General features: G+C 58.1%; 1 protein-coding gene across 6 annotated transcripts in view; it reads right to left on the bottom strand.

Moving 5' to 3' along the window:
• Nucleotides 1-335: 335 nt before the first annotated feature.
• The window catches only part of SH3BP4 (SH3 domain binding protein 4), an 86,312-nt gene continuing 60,530 nt past the window's right edge, over nt 336-26,117 (bottom strand). For 5 of the 6 annotated variants that reach the window (XM_047872271.1, XM_047872266.1, XM_047872267.1 and 2 more), the window contains 4 exons: nt 18,926-19,169; nt 12,289-14,645; nt 3,187-3,375; nt 336-2,381 (listed from right to left, as the gene is read on the bottom strand). In XM_047872271.1, the coding sequence (XP_047728227.1) occupies nt 2,157-2,381; nt 3,187-3,375; nt 12,289-14,645; nt 18,926-19,043 (2,889 nt within the window). In that variant the 5' untranslated portion in view covers nt 19,044-19,169 and the 3' untranslated portion in view covers nt 336-2,156. Of the gene's footprint in view, nt 2,382-3,186; nt 3,376-12,288; nt 14,646-15,255; nt 15,261-18,925; nt 19,170-26,117 lie in introns of those variants that run through there. The other variant, XM_047872272.1, reaches the window with a different exon arrangement.

The following is a 26,117-nucleotide window of genomic DNA, read 5'->3' on the forward strand; positions in this document are numbered from 1 at the left end:
CTTTAAGGAGGGAGCCATTATTCTATGCACAGATAAAACACTAGGTTTTATTGATTTTTAAAAGTTTGGTGGGGTAGGGGTGCCTGGGTGGCTCAGTCGGTTAAGCGTCCAACTTCGGCTCAGGTCGTGAACTTGTGGTTCGTGGGTTCGAGCCCCGCGTCGGGCTCTGTGCTGTGCTGATAGCTCGGAGCCTGGAGCCCGCTTCGGATTCTGTGTCTCCCTCTCTCTGCCCCTCCCCTGCTTTCTCTCTCTCTCTCTCTCTCTCTCTCAAAAATGAATAAACATTAAACAAAATTTCAAGTCTGGATGGGTACAGAAAAACACACGCACGCTAATAGGTTAAAATATGCAAATAAAATTTACTGCAACTTTTGTAGAATTCAATTTGTGCTACAAGACATGTTGCATAGGAAACTACTTCAAGCCCCTGAGGAAAAATATCCACGGTTTAAGGTGCAACTGGGTTTGTCTCTTCTTTGGGGAGAAGGTGAGAGACAATCTCTGGGAAGAATGAGGGTGGACAGGGGAAGCAGAATTTAAGATCATTTCGTGTGATCATTGGGGAACTGCGGGTCCTGCTTCTTGCAGCATAAAAAACGTAGTTTTTCTAGGTGTTTTTCTTTTTTTTTTTCCTAGCCAGTTGGTCTTCAGTATCTGAGTCGATAGGTACATAAGAATGTTTCAGCCCGATAGGGATCGTAGGCTGATTACACCCAGTGATCAACATGATGTGTTTCAAAACAGCAGATTCAGAGAACGAGGTCCAGGAATCCCAAACCGCCCAGCGCGGGTGCTGACCCATTCCCAGGAATTTCTCCAAGTGCCACATAATTCCAATTCTTCAGTCCTGCCCCTTCCTCCCTTCTGAGCTGGGCGCAACCATGGTGCGATCAGGGGCCCGACACCGCTCGCCCGCACACGGCCACGCTGATCTACAACCGTAAAGGCGGGCAGCATTCTGCCTCTGGTTCCAGGTGGGGCACGTTTTCATTTGTTGAAAACATACATCCTGCTCGGATAATCTCTAATTGTACAAAAAAAAAAAAAAAAAAGGTGTCCCTTACGCGGTTTTTTCCTGGGGGACATGGGTGCACGTCACATGGAACAGAGCGGAGTTTGGCCAGTGACGGCAGGCACGTCTGCACACACACGAGCACAGGGGTCCCTCGTGGTGAAGTCTCTTTCACGCCCATGGAGCAGAGAGGCCTGGAGCCCTGCCGGAAGCCTTCCCCTGCCCCCAGGGTAATGGCATCTGAGAGCTGCAGGAATCACCGCATTGCACGTGGCACCGTTCTCTTGAGTGACCGACCGCACGCAGGTGGGGGCCACAGCAAACGCCAGCTCCCAGCGGCCTGTCATCTCAAGGGCACCTGCTGGCTCGTGTAGGATTTTACTTTGCCCACTGAAGCTCACGGAAGGGTCACAAGTGCTGCTGCTGATCGTTTACTGTAACACGGGGCAAAGGTACAGAAGAGAACGGGAGTTCAGAGGGGACAGCAGGGCCCAGGACATTCCCAGAAAGGACGGGCAAGAGCTAGACTCATCTACCGAAAAACCACATTTCCTATTTGATTCACCCTTTTCACAAGGACAGAGCAAAAGAGGTCCAACACTTGAACAAGCGTCTCTCTGTGCTAAGTGTTCAAATGCAAAGTGAGGCTGGGAATCGCCTTTAAATACATATATACATCTGTAACATAATTTAAAAAGGTCTCTCTAGAACATAAAAACCTCAACAGCATCCGCCCCTATGAAGGTGTTTTTTTTTTTTTTTTAAACTTTTCTGGTCCATTAAAAAAATTAGATACCACCTGTCTCATAGGCCTCCCCCCCGTCCTTAAAAAAAAAAAAAAAAAAAAAGTGATTTTAAATTTAAATTTATACCTAACAAATAGAAAGCTATTTTGGTTGGCGACAACCTGTGGTAGAAATTCCCTTCAGCACCCCCTCTCCCCCCTCAACGGAGGAGGACGGCGGAGCATCGTCTGTGCTTGGTCCTCGGGGGCGGGTCCAGCCGAGAGGGACCCCGGATGTGTCCGAGCAGCCGGCCCCTCCTGCCTCCCCCGCTCCAGGTGACTGCCTGGGCATCTGGGACAGACGGGGGGTGGGGGGGGGGGTGCATGCCCCAGAGCAGCAGCGGACGGGAGGGAACCCGCTCAAATGACAAAGTCGTCATGGTCCACAGGACTGAAGGCCGCTGCCCTCAGGATGTCCAGAGAGTTCACCAGGATCAGAGTCCCCGTGAGGTGTTTCCAGCGCTTGGTGATGGGGTTTTTCATTTTGTCCAGGCCTATGTGCAGCTCCTGGATGACGTCCCGGTAGCTGTCCCCGATCTGGTGGCTCCACGTCAGTAAAAAGTCATAGGCGGGTTTCCACATGGCCTGGGTGGCGGAGTCCAAAATAAAAGGAGGGAGGGGGAAGAAAAGGTTAGGGGACAGCAAAGAGATTTGATCCTATTGATTCGATCCTCTTACCCGCAGCTCCTGGGCTCATTACTTATGCTTCTCTTTTGAGAGTGAGAAGCCCAGCGAAGCAGGGGGGACGGACACCGCCTGGGACCAGCACACTGAGGGAGGAACGGGTTTCGTGCGAGAGCCGGTTAAGTGGCAAATCGTGTCTGGGCCAACAGGAAGGATTTCTCTCCTTACAACCCCTGTGGCATTTTCCGTGTGAGCCATTTCTTTAGAAACTCGCTGTGTTAATAAAGGACGCCCTTATTCTTGGGGACTTCCTGCTTCCCGGGTCTCCCGGGTCTGAGCCATCTTTCCGGAAGCTTAAAGCAAACAAGGGAGGATACAAAGGGCCTCTGAGCAGGAACCCCACCAGCTGTGGCCGAAGGTACACAACATACCTGGTACCCATCCAACACAGACCCGGACGGAGACCGACCACAAGCGGCCACAAAGGGCTCCGTTCACACGGGAGGTAGAGTTTCTCCGTCCGACGGAAGGTAATTTAAGATCAGGATCTGCAGGGGCGGGCATTTCTGCTCTGGCCGCTCTGACTTCCCTCCTCTGGGCACAGCGGCCCTGCCACGGTCAGAACCAACTGTCCCGGCGGGGGGGGATGGGGCCTGCCCCACGCAGGGAGAGCCCGCCACGTGCTTTCCCGCATTAACTCGCTTATCCCCACCAACGCACTGTCGGGTGGATGTCGCCGTGACTGTGTGTCACAGCCCACGCTCACCTCGCTGTCCACGACCCCGTTCCTGTCCCGGTGGGGAGACTCGTAGGCGTCCATCTGTTGCTTGGACACCTTGGCGAGCTTCTCGGCCAGCTCCCTCCAGCGCTGGGCCACCTCCACCGCCGTGGTCAGGAGCACAAAGTCCTGGATGAGTCTGACCACCAGGCCCTGGCAGTCCATTTTCAGTAAGGCCTGAGGACAAAGGAGTAGAGCACCGGGCAGGTCAGAGGGCTGGCTCTGGTCTCAGGCAGAGCTCCACGCGGAGGCGGTGCACTCTTTTCCCCCGAAAAGTTTTAAGCCTAGTAAGTGCCCCCCGAACTCCAGCGTGGCTGCGGCACGGGACGGAGCGAGAGCAATGGCTTGCGGGGTGGCCTGGGCCTGACTGTGCTCTCCCACCAGGTTCACGGGCAGCCGGAACCTCACAATGACTGCGTTTCGAAACAGCGGCTTTGCAGACGTGAATTAGTTAAAACCAGGTCACGGTAGACGAGGGCCGCCCCTCAGCCAGTGACTGGTTGTCTCTATCAGGAGAGACATGTCCACGTCGGAAGGACAGAGGCAGAGACGGGGGAGGGGCGGCCGCAGGCAGCGAGCGCCAAGGATTGCTGTCAGAGCAACCAGAGGCAGCCCCTCCCTCGCAGCTCCCGGAGGACCCAGGCCCGCGGACACCTCCAGCGCTGGGAGAGAATAAGCTTTTGTTGTCCCGGGCCACCCGGTCTGTGGCACTTTGTCTCGGCGGCCCCAGGATGCTGACTCCCGGCGGGAGGGCAGGTGAGCGCAGCTGGCCCCGTTTCTGCACCCTCGGGACGGCTGGAGAGGGCGATGCTTCGGGGAGACAGAACACACGCCCGGGGCTTAGGGGACCGGACCTAGAGCCGGGCTGACGTTAGGTGCCGCGGGCCTCGGCCGGATGCAGAGCTCCGCAGGCAGAGGGCTCAGATTGGGGCCCGCAGCTCACCCGGACATCTGGGCTCTCGGGTTTGGGGGGCAAAGCGAAGGCCTCGTGTGGAGGAAAAGGAGAACGGGGAGGCCGGAGGCTGAACCCAGGGAAGCACCATCAGAATACTTTCTGGAACCGACAGGACTGCTCCCTTGCCTAAGCTGCAGGAACTTTCTAGTGTGTTTTCAGGACAGGAGTCTGGAGGGACTCAGGAGGGCAAGGAATGCCCGCCACCCTGGGCGGGAAGGAGGCAATGCGACAGAGGCGGGCCCTGGACCAGCTGGTGGCCACCGGGGACTTGCTTCCCCATCTAGGAAAGGGGCGGGATCAGGCCGGCTTCCAACACGGTGTGCTCTGTGCGACCCCGGGCTGGGGTCTTAAAGAAAGTCACATCAGCCGGCGCAAACCAGCAGGCCCACGCGTCTGCACACGGGGAGATGCAGAAGTCCTGCCACCCACGTTTCGTGACGGCTGCGGGGTGCACGCGGGCCTGGCACCATCCACGAGGCCTCTGCCGCCCAGCACCCTCTCGGACTACACCCCGACAGTGGGAAAAGTGGGAGCACCCTGGAGATGGTTCCTCAGGCGAGCATGGGGTTGGGGAGGCTAGAGGCAGAAAGGCACCTGGTGTTCGTCCTGTCCCTCCACGCTCCATGGAGCACCTGCTGTGGACACTTCCAGACTCCGAAGAGCACGTCAAGAACAACAAAGGAAGCAGCCCCTTCCCGACTGAGCCGAACACGTGGCTCGTTCGAGAACTCTGTCCGTATTTCGTGAGGATGGCGGGTGGCCTTGGATGAGTGCGGCTACGGTCTGCTGGGTCGCTAACTTTAAAGGGCGCAGCTAGGGGCGCCTGGGCGGCTCAGTCGGTTGAGCGTCTGACTTCAGCTCAGGTCATGATCTCGCGGCCGGTGAGTTCGAGCCCCGCGTCGGGCTCTGTGCTGACGGCTCGGAGCCTGGACCTGCTTCCGATTCTGTGTCTCCCTCTCTCTCTGCCCCTCCCCTGCTCATACTCTGTCTCTCTCTCTCTCTCTCTCTCTCCCCAAAATAAGTAAACATTAAAAAAATTTTAAAAATAAACAACAAAAAAATAAAGGGCGCAACTAATCGAGACAGAGAACCCTCATCTCGATGTCTGGGAGTTTAACAGTACGGACGATTAGTGACTTTTTTTTTTGGCAATTTCCTGAATGCATTAGCTGGATGCCCCAGCAGGTCAAGCTCTGCAATTTTTTTTTAAAGTTTATTTATTTATTTTGAGAGAGAGAGAGAGAACGTGAGCGTTGGAGGGGCAGAGAGAGAGGGAGAGAGAGAATCATAATCAGGCTCTGCACTGACATGGGGCTCGAACTCACAGACTTCGAGAGCATGACCTGAACCAAAACCGAGAGTTGGACGGTCAGCTGACCGAGTCACCCAGGCGCCCCAGGCTCTGCAACTGAAAACAGGGGTGACGGGTCAATCTGGTGCTGTCCTGGGTCCCAAAGCTGCAACTAGCTGCACCTGTGGTTAGCCAGAAGGCAGCTTGAGGATCCCGTGGTCCTTTTCCGGTTTGTTTTGTTTCGCAGTAGGCCACTTCTAGTGAGACTTACTGTGAGCCAGGCATGGGCTCATCCGATCCTCAGAACCCCCGTGAAGCAGGGGCTGAGCTCACCCCATTTTGCAGATGAAGCCGAAAGAGTGACGGAGAGGCCCCCACCCCGACTGAGCGTCAGAGCCGGACCCGCCTGCCTGTCCTCTGCTCCGATCCGGAGACGCCAGGTGGCTTGTCCGGGGTCCCACCGCTCGGGGCGACAGAGGTGGAGGCAGGGTCACGTTTCGTGGCACTCAGGCCAACGAACGGCCTCCACGGTTCTGCGGACACTTGCTACTCGACGTCAGGAACAGAACCCGATAAAACACGGGTCTGGGTTGCGCCTCGTTTCAACTACTTATGTATTTCAGAAAATGGGCTATTCCCAGAGCTGGACGGTCGGCCCCCCAGTGTCCCCACTCAGCTTCCACTCACACAAAGCAAGCGTGTGTCTGTGCACTCGCTCAGCCGCCCGGCTCCGGAGGCGACCTCATTTTCCAGGTAACGGAACGTGTCGGAGTCGCGCCTCTGTCCCCAGGGGCACTGGGCAAGGACGGGGTCTCCATCCCGTGGAGCACGGGGAGCACAGGGACGGAGGTGCCTTCCTTTACCAACTTCAGCTCCGGTGACACAACTTTGATCGAGCCACACCAGCTTCAAGCGTCACAAAACTGCCACACCACCACCAAGGGGCAGTTTAGACACTTTTTTAAGGGCACATTTCGGGTGCCACCAGAGCTGGGTAGTAGAGAGCTTCGCCATAGGAGGCTCTGACACCTTTCCCTGTAGCTTCCTCCTCAATTTTCACACACACACACACACACACACACACGTCATCCCAGAAAACCCCATTCAAAACGATGCTGATTCCGGCTGCAATCTCAGAGTGAAGTCGAATTTCAGCCAGGTGGCCAAACCTGGTGGACAGAGGGCCACACGTGGCTCTGTGGGCCACGCGGTCTCTGCCACAGCCACCTGAATCCACCGGCGTGGAGGGAAAGCAGCAGACACGTGTGGGAACCGCCGGGCACAGCTCGGTCCAGCGCGACTTCCTTCACAGGAGCCAGTCTGCCAAGCGCTGTTTTGGGAGACACTCTTGGGAACACATAATGAAGTGTCATTTTGGTTTTGCCGTATGCGAATCCCGCGCGTGCTTCTATTCCCGAGATGTACAAACACCAGAAGGGCCGCACTCCCCCATGAGCGGCGGGCAGGGGAGCCCCTGCTTTGGGGGCACAGGAGCCCCGGGAACCTGCCTAAATGCATGCACACTGGTTCGCTACCTGCCTCCTGTTTGGGGCGATAAATAGGCTTTTCTGCCGATTCGCAGAGAATCGCTGCACGCCATCCCGTCCAGCCCCCGTCTGCCCCCACCTCGCGATTTTCCCTGTGATTTCCATCAGCGTCCAAGGCTCTGGGGGTTTATCCCACCCCACCTCACTCCTGGAAACAGCCGCCCCTCCCTCGATTTGTACCCTAGAGTAAGTTTCTCTTCTCAGAGAACCTTCTCCAAAGAGCCCGCACCCGGACTCAAACGACCCCAGCCATAGCCGCCACCAGTGACCCCCGGCCACCCTGGCGGCTCCAGCAACCAGCTCTGAGCGCTGGCCTCGGTCCCTCCAGGGAGGCCTGCCCCTGTCCCCGACGGCCCTTCCCTCCCCGCCATGAGGACAGACCCTGTGTCTTGTTTGCGAGGGATTCCCGGACACGAGACGTAACTTCTCCTATCGGAAGCATGTCGCGGAACGAAAACGTCGGGGCTCCGTGTGCCACCCTCCACGCACACACTCGGCCCCCCAGATCTACTCAGGGCCACCGCTTGAGCCAAGCCCTCTCCTTCAGCGTCGTCACAGTTCCTGGCACAAACACACTCAGAGACGTGTTTTGCACAAAGTGGACCAGAAGCAGCAGTAGAGAACCTCAACGTGCCGACGGCAAAGAGCCGGCCGTGGTTTGTCCCCCCAGAGAGCAAGAATCCCGACACGGAGCCCAAAGTCGATGAAAGTGAGGAGGGGTACGCACCGTGCGGTCAGCCACCACAGTAACAGCACCTGCCACTCACAGCTGTGCCCCGCCCCCCCCACCAGTGACGCTTGTGACGTCGCCGACGGATGGCTTCTCGAGCTCGGGAAGGGCCCACGGCTTAGTGTCCCGGAACATCTGTGGACAGGCGTGCAGAGCCCCTGGGACATCTCAGTGTGGAGAGGCGTGCAGAGCCCCTGGGACATCTCAGTGTGGACAGGCGTGCAGAGCCCCTGGGACATCTCAGTGTGGACAGGCGTGCAGAGCCCCTGGGACATCTCAGTGTGGACAGGTGTGCAGAGCCCCTGGGACATCTCAGTGTGGACAGGCGTGCAGAGACACACGGACAAGGAGGCACCAGCACCCGGCCCTTCCGCAGACCCGGGAAGCAGCAGACACGCGCCCCAGGGCTGCCCGCACGCTCTCCACCGGGCACCGCAGAGGAGGGGACAGCCCCTCGGACAACCCCACGGAATTTATAAACAGCCGCAGCGTCTACGCCCCAAACCGCTCAAAGAGGTTAACAACGGGCGATGGGGCCGGGGACCCCTCCGCCTTCTGCTTCTGTCCTTCACGCGTGTAACATTTCGGTGCAAAAAAGAAACACAGGGTGTGTTTACAGACAAACAAAAATCAGTGAGGACTGTTTTCATTCAGGAAAAAACAACACCTGGGGTGAGTCAAGGAAGTTATGCAAACTCAAAGACCCCCCGCGCTCTGAAGGTCGACACTGATGTGCAGGACGACAGAGCCTGTCACCGGCGACGCAGTGAGAGAGTGACCGCAGGCCCTGGGACCCACCAGCCACCCGACGGCTACCCGCCAGAGGAGGAGGGAGAACGCGGCAGACCGGCCACCACAGGCCTGGCTGCGGGGCGCGCCCTGCGGCTGTGGACAGCCAGGTGTGAAAACCAGACGGAGGGGGCGTGGCCCGGGGAATCCGTGTCAGAATTACTCATTTGTTTCCTTCACACAAATCTACGTGGAGAGGAGTACGAAAATTAGGTCCCCCACCCCCAGGCGTCCTGATCATCGGAAGGAAGGACACTCAGGGTTGGGGCTCTCCACTGACTGCTGCTTCTGGGTGGCTCGGAGACTGGTACAGGGGGCTCCACACCCCACATACCGCCATCCTCTATCACCCCAGCCTCTGATCGGACCCCATCTGTGTATGCCCTGGCGCACCCCGGTCCTTGCCCGCGCGGTACCCCCAACCTGACAGCCCCTCCCTCATCAGGTGGGCTTCCGTGCTTCCTGCCCGTATCAGGATCCACCCTGCCCCAACCCTGTTCGCCGTTCCCTGATCCGCCGGGGGGCCCTTCTCTTCGGGGCTCGGGACAAGTAAGTCCTGCGCTGTGACTCTTCACTCCGTGCCTTCTTCAAGTCAAAGACCCGTGTTCTGGGGAAGCCCAGCACCCAGCATCGCCCCTAAGCACACAGGAGGCGGCAAAGACACGCTTCGTGAATATCGAGTACCAATGCTCTGTGGCGGCTCTTTCATTCTGGGCCCCAGGGCCTCTGTCCACCCGGCCTACCCTCCTCGGTCAGGGCCAGTCACGCCCCTTCCCGACAGCAGCCCGGCAGTGCCCCTCACCACCAGGTTCAATAAGGTCCGGGGTGGGCCGTCGACGGGCTGGCCATCCTCTGTCACGGGCCGTCCCGGCTTCTCCGGCAGAGCTCGGTGAGCCGGGGACAGACGGGGCATTCTCTGACGGTGGTCACGCACCGCGTGGGTGAGAAAGGGCAGACGGAGGCAGGCGCACCAAGGAGCCCACGTGGTTGTGCAAGATGGCCCTCGGAGGAGCTCTGATATCGAAAACCCGCACTGAAGCAACAGCAAGGACACGGAATCAAAGAAGCGGGGCCAGGGCGCGGGCTGGCCGCGTGGGCGGCACCCCTTCAGGTTCTCAGCCCGGGCCGAGGTGTGCTCTCATTCACTCGTGCATTTCCTCAAGTAGCGGACCGTGTCCCGGGGGCCAGGGTCCTTTCGATAGCGGCGTTTATATCCGATGCGGACAATAAGAAGAAACCGGAACACGAGTAAACGAGGCCACTGTGGATGGGAGAAAGCCCAGTGAAGCCCAGGGTCTGGGGCGACGAAGTACAGTGACCCAGGGCCCCGGGTCGCTTCGCGGGAAAGGTCTGCCAGCACGGCCTCCGGGCTGGTTCCCCGGGGACGTGACAGCCTTCCACCTGACGTTGCGGGCAGAGCTCCAGGCCTGAGGCAGGGCCCGGACCCCACTCGACGGTGGGCAGGACGGAACCGCCCGGTTCTCATTTCGTTCCGGGCTCCTTCCCATCTCCCCGCAAACCTACCGTCTCAAACCTCCCCCCTTTCCAATTCGTTTACTCAGTTTCCAGACCACGGACGCATAACCGAACAGAAAACCATCTTCGGAATGCAAGGGGGTGGGACACGACTCGGTGGCCGGGGTGGGTCGTGGCGGCCGTGCTGTGACAGCCGGAGGGCCGGCTCACCCGAGGCCGAGCCTGCAGAATACCACTGCTCAGTGATGTGAGCGGCGGGAGAAAGGAATCACGGTTTTCAGGACTCCTCTGCGTGCTGGGACAAAGCAGCCTGGGGTTTCTGGAGGTTTCGCCCACGTTCAGATCCGCCCGCTCTCAAGATGGTGACGGATTCAGCCCAGGGCCCGCGCGAGGGAAACCCACAAGCCTCCGAGCAGACCTTGCTGTGCCAGCCTTCCCACCCAGGGGCGCAAGAGACCCCCCATCGCTCCCACAAACGAACCCAGGGACGGCCCCCCGAAAACCTGTGCTGTCAGAGAAGTCCCCCAAGCGGGGCAGAAAGAGCTTCGCTTAAGTCTGAAAAGGCCTGACATGAAGGACCGGGATGAACAAGCCGCCTCCTCGGTCTTTATTTTTCCACAGCTGGGAAGGGCCGCTCTCGCTGTGTTGTTTTTCACCTCCGCCCACTCGGGGGAGGGGGGTGTTTTTTAGGCGGCAATGAAGGGACAATCAACACTGTTCATGTGCCATGAGAGCACCCGATTCTAGAACCCGCGGTGAATCCCAGCTTGAGGCCCCGCGAGAGAGGGACACGCGCCCCTGCCCGGTGCTCGAGGTCCGTGGAGGGGAGAGGGCCTCGAGGGCTCGACGCAGCTCCGGGGAGGATTCCAGGCCGGGCCAGCGAGGGGGCAGATGCCCTGAAGAGAGAGATGTCCCACTGCTGTGACAGCCATGCCCAGGGCCCACGTGCCGTCCCCCTGCTGTCTCGGGCCCTCCCCAGCCACGACCATCCCTCGTCCTCGCCGCGGAAGCTGCCACCACCAGCGCCCCCAGCCTCCGGGCTGCCAAGATCGACACCTTCGGTTCCCGTCCCTTCTTCTGGACGAGGTTTGGCTCTCACTGTGCGGCACGCGCCTGGCATTTTACATTCCTGGGGGCGCCGTCAGGCTGCAACGCCCGCTCCCCGCCGCGGTGGCTCTGCCCCGCGGACTGGGTATCTCCGGCTCCCGAGAGCCGTGTGCGCCACGGACGGACCTCAGCTGCACACCGGTGCCCACTCGTGTGTGCTCAGCACACACACCCGGCTCGGCCATTCCCAGAGGCGCTCACACAGCATGGCAGGTGCCAGGTCGGGCGGCAGAAATCCTAGGGCCGCTGAGACTCACTTCGTACACAAGTCAGGAGGCGAGAAGGCTGTGTGGAGCCTGACGGAGCAAGGAAGGAACACCAAGGGGCTTCCAGTGGAAAATCACAAGGGTTTCCAGAGGAACAGGCCCGGGGATGTGTCCTAGTGGGAAGATGGGGTGGCGGGGGTGGGGAGGGGAACGAAGCAGGCTCTCCCCATCGAGAGGACGTCCCCCACGGAAACGAGGCGGACGCCAAGGGAAGGACGTTATCGAGTTCCTCCAAGTCAGCTTCTCCAAGACAGGCCACCGGGAGCAGATGAACTGTTGAGAGCGGGTGGGGAACCCGGGCCAGGGAGGCCGTGTTCGCTCAGCAGTGCAGCGAATGCTTTCCCCCCTCACCCGGTGGCCCGGGTATGTCCTATAGTGTGACACCAACCCCCCCCTCCCCCCCCCCCCCCCCCCCCGCTTTCCTCTTCTCAGATCGCAGTTCCCAGAGGCCGTCCTCAATCCCTACTCACACACACACACACACACACACACACACACACACACACAGGAGGCGGAGGAAGATGCCTCGAGCAAGTTAGACTTCGGGGCGGCACAGATCCTGCGGGGAACCTGATGAAACCTGCACCTTCTCCCAAGAGATCGGAGCAGAGGGGGCTGGAGCGCAAGCCTCCCTGCGCCCCCACACCCACTGGGCACCCGGGAGACCCGCCTGAGGCCTCCAAGGAGCTCGCAAGCCCAGCGGGAAGCCGCCTGAACGGGGCTCTCCACGCTGGACCCCGAGCCGTCTGGGGGTCCCTACACAAACGCCCATCTCCAGGCGCGCGTGCGTGTATTTCGGGGAGCGGAGGTGAGCCCAGATGCCGGTCCGGCGATTCACCGAACCCACGCCCGGGTGTGCGGGGCGGGGGCGGGGGGAAAGGCGGCAAGACTGGACTTGGCCCCCCCTCCAGCCCCTGCCGGGCACTTACCATCATGAGCTCCTTCTGGAAGGACTTTCGCTCTTTGTTCTCCGTGTTGTTACAATCCTCCTTGAGCTTTTCCAGAACGGACGCCACCCGCTCGGGCTCACTGTCCAGCTCGGCCCGGCAGAAAAAGGTGAGCGGCAGGTTGCCGTAGCCCAGGGCATCGGCGAAGGAGCGCCAGCTGCTGACGTTCTCCATGAGCAAGGTCCTGACCGAGGCGTAGATGTAGGTGAGGAACTTACAGGGCCGCAGGATCTGCTCCAGCAGCACCGAGGTGCTCAGCTCGGGCCCCGAGAGGAGGCTCGGCCTGGCCCTGCCCACCACCAGCACGTTCTTGGCGTGCACGAGGCCGACCTTGCCCTGGTGGTAGCCGATGTACCACTCCTTGGTCCACAGCTGCCCCTTCAGCCGGATCTTCTCCTCGCTGAGGAGCGCGACGCTGTCCCCCTTCCTGTACTCCAGCAGGTAGTGGTTCTTGCTCTGCCGCACCACGGTCTTGAGCAGCTTGCCGAACTTGAGGCTGGACACCGGGCGGTCCTGGAAAGTCGGGTATTTGGTGGTGGCAGCAAACGGGGACAGGATGATTTTCCCGACCTCGTTCTTCTTGAGAAACCGCCTTTGCCCGGAGGGCTTGATGGCGCTTTTGGGGGGCGGCTGGGGAGTCTGCACGCAAAACTGCGTCAGGATGGCCTCCTGGTCGCCCTTCACCTGAACCCGCAGGGTGAAGTCGGACAGCTCGCCGGGGTTCTGGCAGGTGATGGGGAAGATGAGGCGGCTCACCTTGCCCAGCTTCATCTGGAACCCCCTCACCACCTTGGCCTGCTCGCTGGCCTTGACCTCGTAGTTGGTCATGTTGGAAAACATGCAGACGTGGAGATCCTGGGGCCTGGACAAGACGAACTGGTGCTTACCCCAGAGCTGCAGGGCCACGGGGGCAGGGCTGGGGGCCTGGCGGGTGACCTCGCTGACCAGCAGCGTCTTCGGGGCACAGTCGTGCCCAAAAATGGTCACCACGGTCTTGAAGGATGGGTGAATGTGTTTGGGCCCATAGAGGCCCACGGTGATCTTCTTGTGGATGAAGTCCCACACCGTGGAAGGGTAGAGAATGTTGGGGCCGTGGGCCACAACGGCCAGGTACATACAGGGCTCTAGGTTGTCCAGCTGCACCTGGACCGTGTCCCCATAGCTGTAGGTGAGTGGGATGGGGACATAGGGCCCCTCCTTCAAGTCACTCCTCAGGCACTGGAGACCCACCGTGCTTTTGCTAAAGATGTCGTTTTTCACCTCGGCCGACACTTTCATCTCCACGATGATGAAGGTTTTCACCTCCAGGGTGCTCACCTTCACCTCCAGCACCGGGCTGACGCTGCTGCACCTGTCGCTGTTGAGCTCCAACGGGGGGTCCAGCAGGGCTTTCATGGAGATCTGCTGCGTCTCCCCTGGGGCCACGTGGCCCTCGGGCACGTGGATGCTGATGCCGCTGTCGGGCAGCTGCACGGCGCCCCCGGAGCTGTCCAGCTTGCACGCGATGCTCGTCTCCACCGCCTGGGTCTGGCCCCACCCGGGGCTCTGGCCCAGCAGGTCCAGATCGTGGCAAGACCGGGCCAGCTTCCGGTGGCTCAGCCAGGCGGCACGGAAGTCCTCCCGGCTCTGGAACTGCTCCGGGGCCGGGGATTTCAGGCCCGTGAAGAAGCCCGAGGAGTCGGGGGCGTCGGACTTGGCCTGGAGGACGGAGAGCTCCGACAGGCTGTAGGAGCGCTTGCTTCTGAAGAAGGGGTTGTCCCGCTTGCCCGGCGCCTCGGCCTGGAGGCGGCCTGCGGCCGGCAGCTCGTCAAAGATGTTGCCGACGCTGTTGGTGGTCGCGGAGCTGGATTCGGTGAACGAAGACGTGCCCGTATCAAAAAGGAGCAAATCCACGGTGCTTCTGGGGGTCAGCTCGTCCAAGCTGGGCGTCGCCGGCGCGTTCCCGTTCAGAAACGGGTTTGTCTGGGCCCCGTTCCAGAAGGGGTTATTGCTGTAGGTCTTGCTCGGTCCCTTGTCCTCTGTCCACCCCCCGAGCAGGTCTAACTCCTTGGCCACCTCGTCTGGGCTGTCTGGAAGATGGTCGATCACCCCGCTGTCGCTCAGGGTGGAGTCCCGGTAGTTCAAGGGCTGCACGTAGGAGGACGGAATGTAGCCCATCTCCGTGGTGCTGTGGGCGTACCACCACTCCCCGCCGGACGCGTCCAGGACGTAGAGGTGGTCGCCCTTAGAGAACTTGAGGGTGGTGAAGTTGGCTGGGTGGTAGTCCTTGATTGCGATCACTTCCTTTGCATTCCCGAACGGTGTGGGATTGTCTACGAGCAAGGCACTGGGGGAAGGCACTGCATAAAACACAAAGAAACAGGGGGTGAGGGCGAGGCCCACGGGCGCCGCGGAGCACTGGCCGGAACCAGGGAGGAGGGAGAGCGCTCTGGGCGACAGGCAGCTGTGCCATAAAGAAGTCCCAGGGAACTCCGCTGCGCTCCCGGGGGCCGGCACTGCTGTCCCAGCCCACTGGGCGGGAGGGGCTCATACTCCCCCATTTCCCCGGGATCGCTTTTAAGATGCCATCTCATTTTTAAACCTTTTTTAAGCTCTAAAGATTTTATTTTTAAGTGACCTCTGCACCTAACGTGGGGCGCGAACTCACAACCCCGAGATCAAGAGTGGCAGGCTCCACCGACTGGGCCAGTCGGGCGCCCCCGATGCCATCGGATTTTGGCCAGAGTTTTCCTCATGTAACTAACTTACCCGGAGCTGCCACTGGGTCGAGAGAGAAGCCGAAAGTGACTGGCTTAAAACCTGTCACATTCTGAGTGGGGTGACCCATGGCCTGTAGCCAGGGACGGGACATGAAGAGCCTGGAATAGAATCTGAGTTCGTGAGCTGGTCCCACGCTCTGCCTTGAACGCAGAACACATGAATGGGGGGAAGGTTCCCTGACAAGCAGACCTGTCTCTTATGTTTCCAAACTGAACCCACTCTTCATCAAAATAAGACTCTGGAAGGGCGCCTGGGTGGCTCAGTTGGTTAAGCATCTGACTTCGGCTCAGGTCATGATCTCATGCTTCGTGGGTTCGAGCCCCGTGTCGGGCTCTGGGCTGACAGCTTGGAGCCTGCTTGGGATTCTGTCTCTCTGCCTCCTCCCTGCTCATGCTCTCTCTTGCTCTCTCTCTCTCTCTTAAAATAAATACACTTAAAAGAATAAATAAAGTAAGACTTTTGAGGCCAGTGCCTTCCAGCCTCCTTTAAATGATCATTCAAAATGACAGCTTGGAAAGGGGCTCTCCCGCATGCCTTGAAAATGAAAGGTTTATGTCCGCTGTCATTCATGTCATCTCCGAGCAAGTGTTTAAGTCTGAAAAACCCCCAACTCGTTCAACAGCGACTCGAGCTAATTTCGGGTTCACGGCATTCAACTATGTGTGCTCCCGATGTAGGCAGCAATGGGAACCACGAAAGTCAGCTCAACAAGGGGTGTGTGTTTTGGAAAATAGCGGACGATGAAATACCTAAGTGTCTTCTCTCCCACCCATACATGACAAAGCACATCCAGAGAAGGAGGAAAGCGCCTTGTGAAAGAGAAGATAGCCCCCACCCCAGCTGTGCCTTGTTTCACAGGGTTTAGGGATATTCTGGCTTCCTGTAAAAAACGTTAAGAAGGGCCCGTATTTTTAGTGGAACCTATACCCACATCTTCTCTAATATACGATTAAGTCAAGAAGCGTTCTATTCTACCAAACCGGCCCTCCAAAAAAACAGCGTCTGCCAGTTTCCCTTTCCTTTGAAAAAAAATAATGGAACTGGAATTGTATTTCCTTAGCAAAGTCTGGGGAAATAAAGCAGCAAGTTTCTGTTTGTTTCCATGAACCAAGTTAGAGAGAGAAGCTTGGTAGAAAGCTCATCTGGGCGGTGGAGGCCGTCGCCTCCCGCCCTCCATGTGGGGCGGTGGGGAGAATCTAGCTCTGGGTTCACTGGGCACGGGCTTCCGTCCAGACCTCGGGAGCCCGACATACTCTCTCAACGGGCTCTGGTGGAGATGACGTTCTGATGATGTGCTTGGCATAATGATGCCTAAGGACACACAAACTGTTATGTTAAAGGAGACACCGCCCCCACCCCTCCTAATTTTATTTTCTCCATAGCACTTATCATTAACCAATATACCACGAATATTTTAGCGGGGGGGGGGGGTGCTGCATCACCCTATTGGGGTGAGAGCCCTCTTAGGGTGTTTTGCTCACGGTGGTATTCCTGGAAGGCAGCCTGCCACATAGCAGGTGTTCGACAAATATTCGTGGAATGAATGCTCCTCCGGTATGCACACACCAGAGAGGCCATAGTCATGTGCTGGGGTCAAGGTGTCGGCCAAAGGCAAAGCCAGAGTTCTCCGTGGCTGTGCCCTGCTATAAAATCACCCCAAGGAGAAATCACTTCACAGTGAAGGGAGGGGAGTGAATAAACACATTCAAGTTTAAGAGAAGGACCCTGAGGGAGAGGTGGGGAGACAGGGGACGGGTCAGGCTGGGGTCGGGGGACAACAGCAGACCTCTCTTGCTTTGTTTTCCAGCCACCGTCTCCTGTAATAGAAACCACTTTGTGTTTCCTTGACACATCTAATGAAAATGTCACATAAAAATTAAAACCAAATGAAAATTAGAGCGCGTGCCAGCTATTAAAATCTTGTTAGAGTCCCTCAGAAGTCATATCCCTATTATGTTCCCCAGAACAATTCCCTTAGAGTGATATTTTTAAAATTAAAAACCAAAGCTATTAAGCAGGCTTTGTATATAGCCTAAGAGAACGTATCAATGCAAATTATCACTTTGGTTTCAGCAGACTGAAGAATAAAAGTGGTTTCACTTAAAATTCCAAGCACTCCCCTTAGCTGAGAAGCAGTAACATATTTCACTCAAGGATCAGGCTCATCCAATGGGAAATGGCGATCCTTCCGTGGAAATGGACTGTGGTAAGAGCTCCTGCCAGACGGGTCCCTCCATCAGTCAACTGTCACAGAGCGCCCGGGGACACCTGGTGGGGCGTCTATCCAATCCAACGCAGGAGAATCCCTATCGAATCCCATCTTAATGAATTCTGGGGAGCGCTGCTCAGATTCACAGCTATCCTTGATTTCCATACGAAAAAAAAAAAATCCCTGCGTGTCGGGAAGTTCAGTGCACTGAATAATACATTTCTTACCCCTCCGCCTCGGTTCTTATACGGGCGGAACATTTATCAGGGGGCAGAGGATTTCACAGAGGGCACTTTGGCTGGAATACATTCCCACCTGTCTACCGTGGGGACGCAGGGGAGGCCACCCGCTGCCCTTGGGAAATGGGTTTGAAGCTCCTCCCCAGCGGACCAGCCCCAGCTCACATCCCAGGATGTCTCCTTTATCTTTTTCCCACAATCGCGGTGTTCTTTTAGGACCCTGATGCCTCTCAGATCATTATCATAATTTTTAAAAATTCAGCTCTCTCATTTCGAGAACCCGGCCCAAACCCCACAATTTATGCTCACGTTTTCCAACTTTAACCATGATCAGCTAGGCTATAAAGTAAGAAAACAATGCCCATTACTGGGCTATGAAAAAGAAATGGTTCCATTATTTATAAAACTACCTGGTAACTGTTACTGTTATTAATAAAATCTCATGATTTCTTTTGCCAGTATGTTTGAGGAACATTTAAAGCAGTGCTCAAGGCTCCCAGCATAAAGCAGAGACAGGAAGCGACTGAGGATACAGTGAAGGGAGAAGGGATTAGAAAGAGACAAATGGGGGACATACGGTTGTTAGGACATCAGGGAAGAGGGCCACAGTGTGACCCAGGAGACAGCAGTTTGGTTCAAGAACTATTCACTTAGCACTGACTTTGTGCCAAGTTAAAGATACAAGGGTAAAGGTCCGCTCCCACTGCTCAGCTTGTATTCTGGACGGCCCAGTGGGTAACCTCAACACGTTGTGGTAAACGCTGTAGGGAAGCCGCCTAACGGTGGATGATGAGGATGTAACCCATGACACCAGTAAGCACCTAGTGAGGTCAAGGTGGACTTCTAGGAAGAAAATGACCCATCCATCTCACTGACCCAGTTGTAAGTGTCTGTTAGAGGAACCCAGAGGCTCAGGGTGATTGACCCTGGGGCCACCTCTAAAGCAGGGGTCAGCGAACAACGGCCCCTGTGCTGTTTTTGTAAATAAAGGTTTATTGGAACACAGCCATATCCATTGCTTACTCTCTCCTGTGACTGCTCTCGAGCTGCCGCAGCACAGTGTGACGGAACCCGGAGGGCCTACAAGGATGAACATACTCCCTGTGTGACCCAGGTCCCTACCTTGATGTCACCCAAACTCAACGAGAGGAGAAAAGACAAACATATTCTGTATGAAGAAGTTTCATAACCAACGGGGAATTCATAACCTCCCAACCCACCAACAAAACAAAACAAAACAAAACAAAACAAATGGTTGTTCCAGGGCTGAATGTGTCGTCATGAAGTTTAGAGAGCTAAAACTTAACATCTGAATGGGGCCTTGAGAGCCTTGAAGGCAGAGAAGTCCTTGGGTCTCAGAGCACTTGCAAATCTGCCCCCTCAGCCACCGTTGTGTCTCTTGGGAGCTCACCTTTGACATCATTAAAGCTCGTTTCTGAAAACCCTTCGGTCAGGTCAATCAGGGTCCCCTCGGACTTGCACCGAGGGAGGCCGCCGGAGTTGGCTGCTCGGATCCGCTGAGCTGCCATCTTGAAATCTCTTCCTGGGGGGACCGCTAACGTGTCATATCTCCTCCTCCAGGTATCCCGGCGCTCGCTGAAGCTCTCCTCAGGCAACCATGCCGCACACGGGTCAACTGGGCGATGTGCTTCTTCCTGAAAGTGGGGGAAAAGGAAAAAAAAAAAAAGGAATTTCCCTTGAGCAAGCATGACATAGGTTGGACAGGAATTTTGTGGGAAGTGGGAGCCCTCCTTCTTCCAGGGCCATTCCAGTCAAGACAGACCCAGGACATTCTTCCTGGCCCGAGAGAGCAAGGGGGGGCCCACTCCCCGGATCCTGTGTGCACCCTGTGCCCATCTCACCCGCTGTGCGGGCGCACAGAGCCGGGCAGCACATCCTGGCCTGCTGTTCACACCCTCTCTTCCTGGGGTACAAAGGGGCTTGTGAAGTTTGTTCTAGCACCTGGCCGGCCTGTTCATCACGAAGAGGGGGACGAACGGGATCTGTAGACTCCACGTGGCCGGTTCCGGGGTTCAGGGCAGAAGAAATAAGTCCGTGTGCCCAGACAATGGCTGGTCCCGTTAGAGGCACAGCCCCGGCCGCAACGCTGGATACTCCGGAAAGCAGCACTCAGCACAGCACCTCTTGTGGCCCCGCCTCGGGGGGGACCGGGGGGGCTGCTCCCTGCCTGCCCACACTCCCCTAAAATCCTCCCTGGATCCCCAACAACCGACAGTCCAAAATAAGATACACATGTCACCACTTCTGCGCATAAGGCCTTTGCAGAACGTGTGCCCCTGAAGCTGGTATATGTGCCCAGACAGTGTCACCGAGCCTCCAGAGCCACTCTAGGGCCTGTTTCTTTCCGGAAGGGGCACAAAGGCATCTGGGGGGCTCTCTCAGGAGATGGTGACGTGATCAGCTGTGGGATGACCCTCGGCAGCCCACGGAGCGGAAAGGAACAGCCAGGAGCCAACCTCAAAGCGGCAAATACCCCATGCTCTTCCCCGGAAACGGGCGGCCACGCCATAGCTGGCCGCACCTGTTGGGGCACGGAGGGACCCGAGGGCAGGCGAACTGCACCCTGTTTCAACACGGCTCGTGTGACCGGTCTCCGGTCCCCGGCTCCCTGGCTGCGCCCTTCAAGGACAGCTGGGAATACGGCTTCTGGCCCAGATGAGTGGCCTTCACCAATGAGAGGGACCCGCATGGCCCCAACACCGCCTCCTGCAGCGGCAGGGGGGTGGGGTGACCTAGCCCGTCTGCCTCTACCCTTCCCCCAGGCTCCGCACGCAGCCTCCCGGGGGCTCAGTGCCAACCGTGCAGCGAACACACGCAGGTTTGGGTCCAAGCTCTGCCGTCCGCGGGGACGTCTTGTGTTCAGCGTTTAAGTCGGTGGCCTCAGTTGTTACACCTGTGACGCGGGGCCAAGACAGCACTGCCCTCACCGGTGTGTGGGGAGACTGAATATGAGAATCCGTGTAAAGCGCTTGGAACGGGGAACAGGGGCTCACCGCGGCCCCGGGGAGGATTTCTTTCCTTCTTTCCTTCTCAACCACCGAACGCCACACTCCTCACCGGAATGCTCTTGGAGAGAAGGGGGAGCAGAGCTGGCCGCGGAGGCCGGTCACCAGGCCAGAGGCGGCTCTGTGCCCACCAGGCAAGACGTGGCCACGTGCATGGGGGAGCCCGCGGGCCCCGGGATACAAGCAAAGCCCACCCCTGGAGCAGCCTGGTTTCAGAAAAGAAGCGTGATAAGATCCATCACTGAGACGAGAGGATGTGAGAATCCTTTGGGTCCAAAAGACGGGTCTCACCTACTGGCAGGAACAGAGAAAATGGGACTCGTGTATGGGGGCGGGGGGAGGGGATCGGAGAGGACAGGCAGCGGGGCGGTGCGGGGGGAGCTTCAGGACAGTTCTGAGACCATGACCTGTGCTTGCCGGGTAGACCTGCAAATTAACCACCCAAGATTCTAGGTCTGACGGTGCCTCCTGGAGATACAGCAGCCAGCCAGACAGACAGACACGGCCAAAGCCAGCTGGCTGTGAAATCTGACTGGCACCCTCGGCTCGTCCCATGAGGGCCCCCCCTTCCCCCCACTGCAGAGCTGCCCAGGGCACTCGGTGAACGGGGTGGGGAGGGGGAGGGCGAGTTCTTCGCTCTCACGGCGAACAGGGCTGGCGTGGCCCTGTTCCCGAGGACCCCGAGGCAGGCTGGGGGGCCCCCGTGCTATAACACTGAGAGTCCAGCCCGATTAGCTCTGCCTGGGGGAGGCCCGGAAAGCTACCCAGAGTAGGGAACATGCCGGAGGGTTCTGGAGGCCGAGGAAGGGTCGGCAGACAGAGCGGGGCCCGGGGGCTACCTGAGCGCTGGGGACCGGCAAAGTGAGGAGAGAGAAGGCAGCCCGCCCAGGTGGCAATGGGGCTGACCTTGGAGACCATGACCTTGGCCCTGGAGACCACGGGAAGTCACAGAAGCTTTCCGATGGAGGACACCTGGCTGCAGATGAGCAAAACGGAAGCAGCGATGCCGTTACTGACAGTGTAGTTATGGACAGGCTGCGGGGCGGGGGGGGGGGGGGGGGGGGGGGGAGCAGGTGCACGTGGCGATCAGCAGGGGGCACCTGCCCCAACACCCCCACAAAGGCCTGCAGGGCGACTTGGTGTGGTCGGGGGTGCTGATTTCATGCAGGGCAGGGAGAGCGAGAGCCAGCAGCTCCCCTGAGGTGCCTGCAGGACAGGGCACGGCTTCCCAGCGAGCACTCGGGAGAATCTGCGGGCTGGCAGATGGAACTGGAGATAAACGTTTACGAGTGGTCAGATTCCTGCATTCGCTATCACCACCGAGAAGGCAGCGGCTGGGGGGGGGGGGTGGTGGTGAATCCGGGCTTATTGTTTTTGTTTACTGTTGATGGGGGACCTAGTTTTTTACCCTGAGCCAGCAGAGACACAAAGGCATGTTAGCAGTTACATAAAGAGATCTGCAGTCCTTTTTAAAAACAAAGATACCCCCAGAGAGGGTGCCATTCAAGGAAGAGATAAGCCACTGACTGTACATCCTGACAAGCCCAGCACTCATTAGCCGGGGTGAATTCAGTCGAGGCACCAGAGCGAGGCTCCCGGGCAGCCAGAAGCGTCGCGTGCTCACCGAGTTATCAACGTACTCCTTCATGCTACCCCTTGCCGGGAAGAGGGACGCTTGTCCCGTGGCGCTCAATGCCCTGTGTAAAGCCCAGAATGGCAAGTTTTCTTCAGAGACAATGGGAGACCATCCTTGGACATGTCCTGACAGCAAAGAGGGCAGCCGGCCCTCGCTGGACGAGCCTGGCAGACTCTCTCTTCCTGGAACCTGGAACCTTCCCTGACCAGATACCAGCAGGGTGAGGGTTCCCAGAGAAGCTCCGCATCTCCACTCATTCCAGAGCCAGGCATGGAGAGATTGCTGGAGTAACTTGCCCAGGAGGCGGGTGATGCTCCAGGAGGCGGGTGATGCTCCAGGAGGCGGGTGATGCTCCAGGAGGCGGGTGATGTTCTAGGAGGCGGGTGATGCTCCAGGAAGCGGGTGATGCTCTAGGGGGCGAGTGATGCTCTAGGGGGCGGGTAAAACTCCAGGAGGCAGCATGGACAAAATGCCTCGAGTTCTCCCCAGCCTTGCTAACCACTTCTCTCCAGACCCAGAGTGCACCAGGCCCGTGCTGCCGGCGGCTGTGGGATCCCCCATTCCTCCTGCTGTCCCTTACAGAAGCGCCCTTTTGTCTCAAGGCTGTCCCATCGACGTCAGGTCACTGCCCTGCTCAAAACTCCCTGGTGTTGCTTCCTGCTTTTAAATCCGCGAAGTTTGACCTCCCTGCCCCGGCATTCAGAGCCGCCCCACGACCCGGCTTCCACCTGCCATTCCGGGCCTGTCACTCACCTGCACCCCAACGTGAGTCAGTGACCACACGCGGCCCTGCTGCCTCTCAGGTGCGCCCGGCGCTCTGTGGCTCCTGCTCCCTGAGCACCCTCCCCTCCCCTGCGCCTCCAGGAAAACGGTCCTCTCCACCCTTCTTGCTCCACCCTCCTCCCCACAGGCCTGCAAGCTTCTCCAGTGACTCATGTGCTGCCTCAGATCTGCAGTCATCGTCCCCGAGCTCCACATTCAAGTTGCCGGAGCTCAAGGAGCACGCCCCCGGAATCAGTCCCTGCTTTGGTCAGAAAAGTCGTGTCGGGGTGAACGGCTCAGTGCTCCGATCCGCTTTGTAATGAGTTCGAGTTGGTGAAGCTTCCTTACGGCATCTTCCAGCACAGGACACTGTTGTCAAGTGTTATTGTATCCACTAGGCGCGATGCCATTTTCCCCATTTACTGTTTTTAAATTATTTGCTATTTTATTACTATTTTCCTATGTGCGTACGTCTTTTAACGGGCCTGCAATCAAACAAACAAACAAAAAACACGAGGAAGGTGATGTGAGGAACCATTCATCACCTGCCTTGCCAGAGAGAGACGGGGAATGTTGTACGCGTCTCCCTTTGCCCTGGGGAAAAACTCTAAGGAGCCACGGGGTCACATGGCCAAGGCGCTGAGCCCCCTCACAGCCTCATAAGGAGACACGGCCGGGTTCCTGCTCAGCTGGACAAGAAACCCCAAACCCAGCTCACCGAGGGCCCCCTCAGAACGGAACCTCCCAGGTCCGAACCCAGCTCGGGGGCTGCCTCGGGCCCCCTCCAGGCTTCACCACCGCGGTCGTGGCTGAATGGCACGTTCAACCAGCCACAGAGCTCGGTCTCCCTCCTCCCCTGTGCCCCAGAAGCCACCCCCCTACTCCGTGGAGGCCGGTGGGCCCGCAAGCGTGTGTATGCCCAACGCCACGCACGCCCCGTTCAGAATACACCTCCACCTGACCTTCCACGTTTACAGTAATCGGCATCATTCCACCAGGTCCACTGTGTCCAATTCTGCCCTCGGGGAGCCTACCCCTCAGTTAGCCCTCAGAATGATTTTAGAAGTCAGGACTCTCTTCAACGCCCTGCAAAAGCCTCTTAGCTCTTCGTGTGCTCACAGTGCCCTCAAGGCCTCATATAACGGGTCCTCGCTAGCTCTGTGGACCCTTTTCTGGAAGTTCTTTCTCTCTTCCCAACCTCAGGGCCTTTGCACCTGCTGTCCCCTCACCTGAGAGGCCCAAACCTAGATGCTCACCAGGCTTGATCCCTCACTTCATTCGGCTCCCTGCTTGAATGTCACCAAATCAGCAGGGACAGGTGCCTGCTCTGGTAACATCCCTAACCCCACCCTCTCTCCCTACTTTCCTTATGGACCCAACAAATCACATGCTGTCCTGCCTCCAGCCTGATTTCTCCAAGAGAACGTTAGCTCTAGGAGGCCACAGCACTCACCCTGCTTCTGCGTCCCCTCTGCTGTGTGAGACCCGCGTGGAGCAGGAGCACGAATGAATGAATTCTATTTGAACAAAGACAAAGGCTTCGGACACCATTTTGAAAGGTATCCCTGGGATAATCTTGCAAGAGTCAAAATCCCCCGTGAATGTCTAGTGTCCCCCAGATGGCCACGTGACTTGATTATACAAAGCAGGATGATTCTGAGAATCCTAGCCTATTCTGGAAATCTATGTGCACATTCTTAATCACTGATGGGTTCCCCGGGGGAGGGGGGGCACCTCAGTCAGATGTGCCTGGATGGCACGACCTACAAATCTGGCCACCCGCCCTCGGCTACAGTCAGTCAATTCTTGAGGACGGCCTGTGGCTGCACACACCCTTGCCCGGGGCGGCTGCCACAGGACCTCAGGGCTTCTCAGAAGTGGGGGGGAGGTGTGTGGCCACGCCATCCCCCCCATCCTCCCCAGGCCACGCCTGGACTCGGGAACCCCCCGCCCCCTTGGTAGTAGTCAAGTCTGGGAAGACGGGAAGGGGCATTAAAGCTTCCTTGTGTCTGACTCATAACTAATGAGTTTTTCTTTTCTTTAGCGCAAAGGCTGATTCATCTGCGGAGACAAGAGCCTGCTCCTAGCTCCTCCCCGGGAACGAGGAGGCTGGCCTCGGAACAGACAACATTGTTGTACATGCACAGAATTATTTCCAGATTCTCGAGGCAAACTTGGGAACCTAGGCCCAGCCCACCGGCCACCCATGCAGACCCGCCTCACTCCTCGGGCTCCAGATTCACAGAACATTCATGTGGGGGCCTCTCTGCCAAGGCCCCGCCCCAGGAACATCGCAAAAGCAAAGCAACTGAGAAAACCCAAAGAACGCGAGCGTCTGTAGGGTCCCTGACTCAGGACCCCAGGGTGTGTGTGTGACACGCGGGGCTCCCCTGGTGGCCCCGACCTGAAGGTGCAGAGGGCAACCTGTGGACCCGGCCCCGGGCTGCGGGGGAACCAGGGCACCCAGACCGCTCTGGGTTCCTCCCCGGTGAGTTCTGTTCGTGCCTTCTTGGAGATGACTCATCTCCACATTTGATTTTGATTTCTGGAGTAAGAGTGTCGTGTTGATTGCATCAGATTTCCTCCGGGTTAAAAAGCAGGCACGAGTTTCAACCCGCCCTCGGTGATTTCGGTCCCCGGACTGTCAGCACAAACTGCATCCTGTGTGCCCACCTGGCCCACTCCCCAAGCAACAGCGGCCTCCGGAGAAGCAAGGAAATTCGGAGACACCCCCTCCCCAGCTGACCTGTATCCCCGTGGGCAACAGCCCGGAGCCCGACGCCCCGGGGCCCTGACCCCACGGGCCAGCTGCGGACAAGCCGCCACGCGTCCCAGCACGCCTGTGGGGCCTGCGGGGGCCATTGGGGACACCTGATTCCCACGGGGGTCACACCGAGGACACCGGAAGGTTGGAGCCCCGCAGTGACCCAGCGAGGCCAGGGCTCTTGGTCACCTCTTCCCTCTGAGGCAAACAGCCCTGCAGGAGGCCCATTCCTCCCAGCTTCCCAGCTCTCTGCCGCGTCCTGACCCCCGACCCGTCCGGGCTGGGCAACGACCCAAGTGGAAAACCAGCACGTGACCCGTGTCCCCTTTCCAGGCTCGCTCTCGGTTGGCGGGGACGGCACGGGCTCCAGTTACGAGAGGGGAGCGGCCGGCCCAGAGAAACCCGAAGCTTCCAC

Source organism: Prionailurus viverrinus, chromosome C1, assembly GCF_022837055.1.
Source record: "Prionailurus viverrinus isolate Anna chromosome C1, UM_Priviv_1.0, whole genome shotgun sequence".
Taxonomy (NCBI): Eukaryota; Metazoa; Chordata; class Mammalia; order Carnivora; family Felidae; genus Prionailurus; species Prionailurus viverrinus.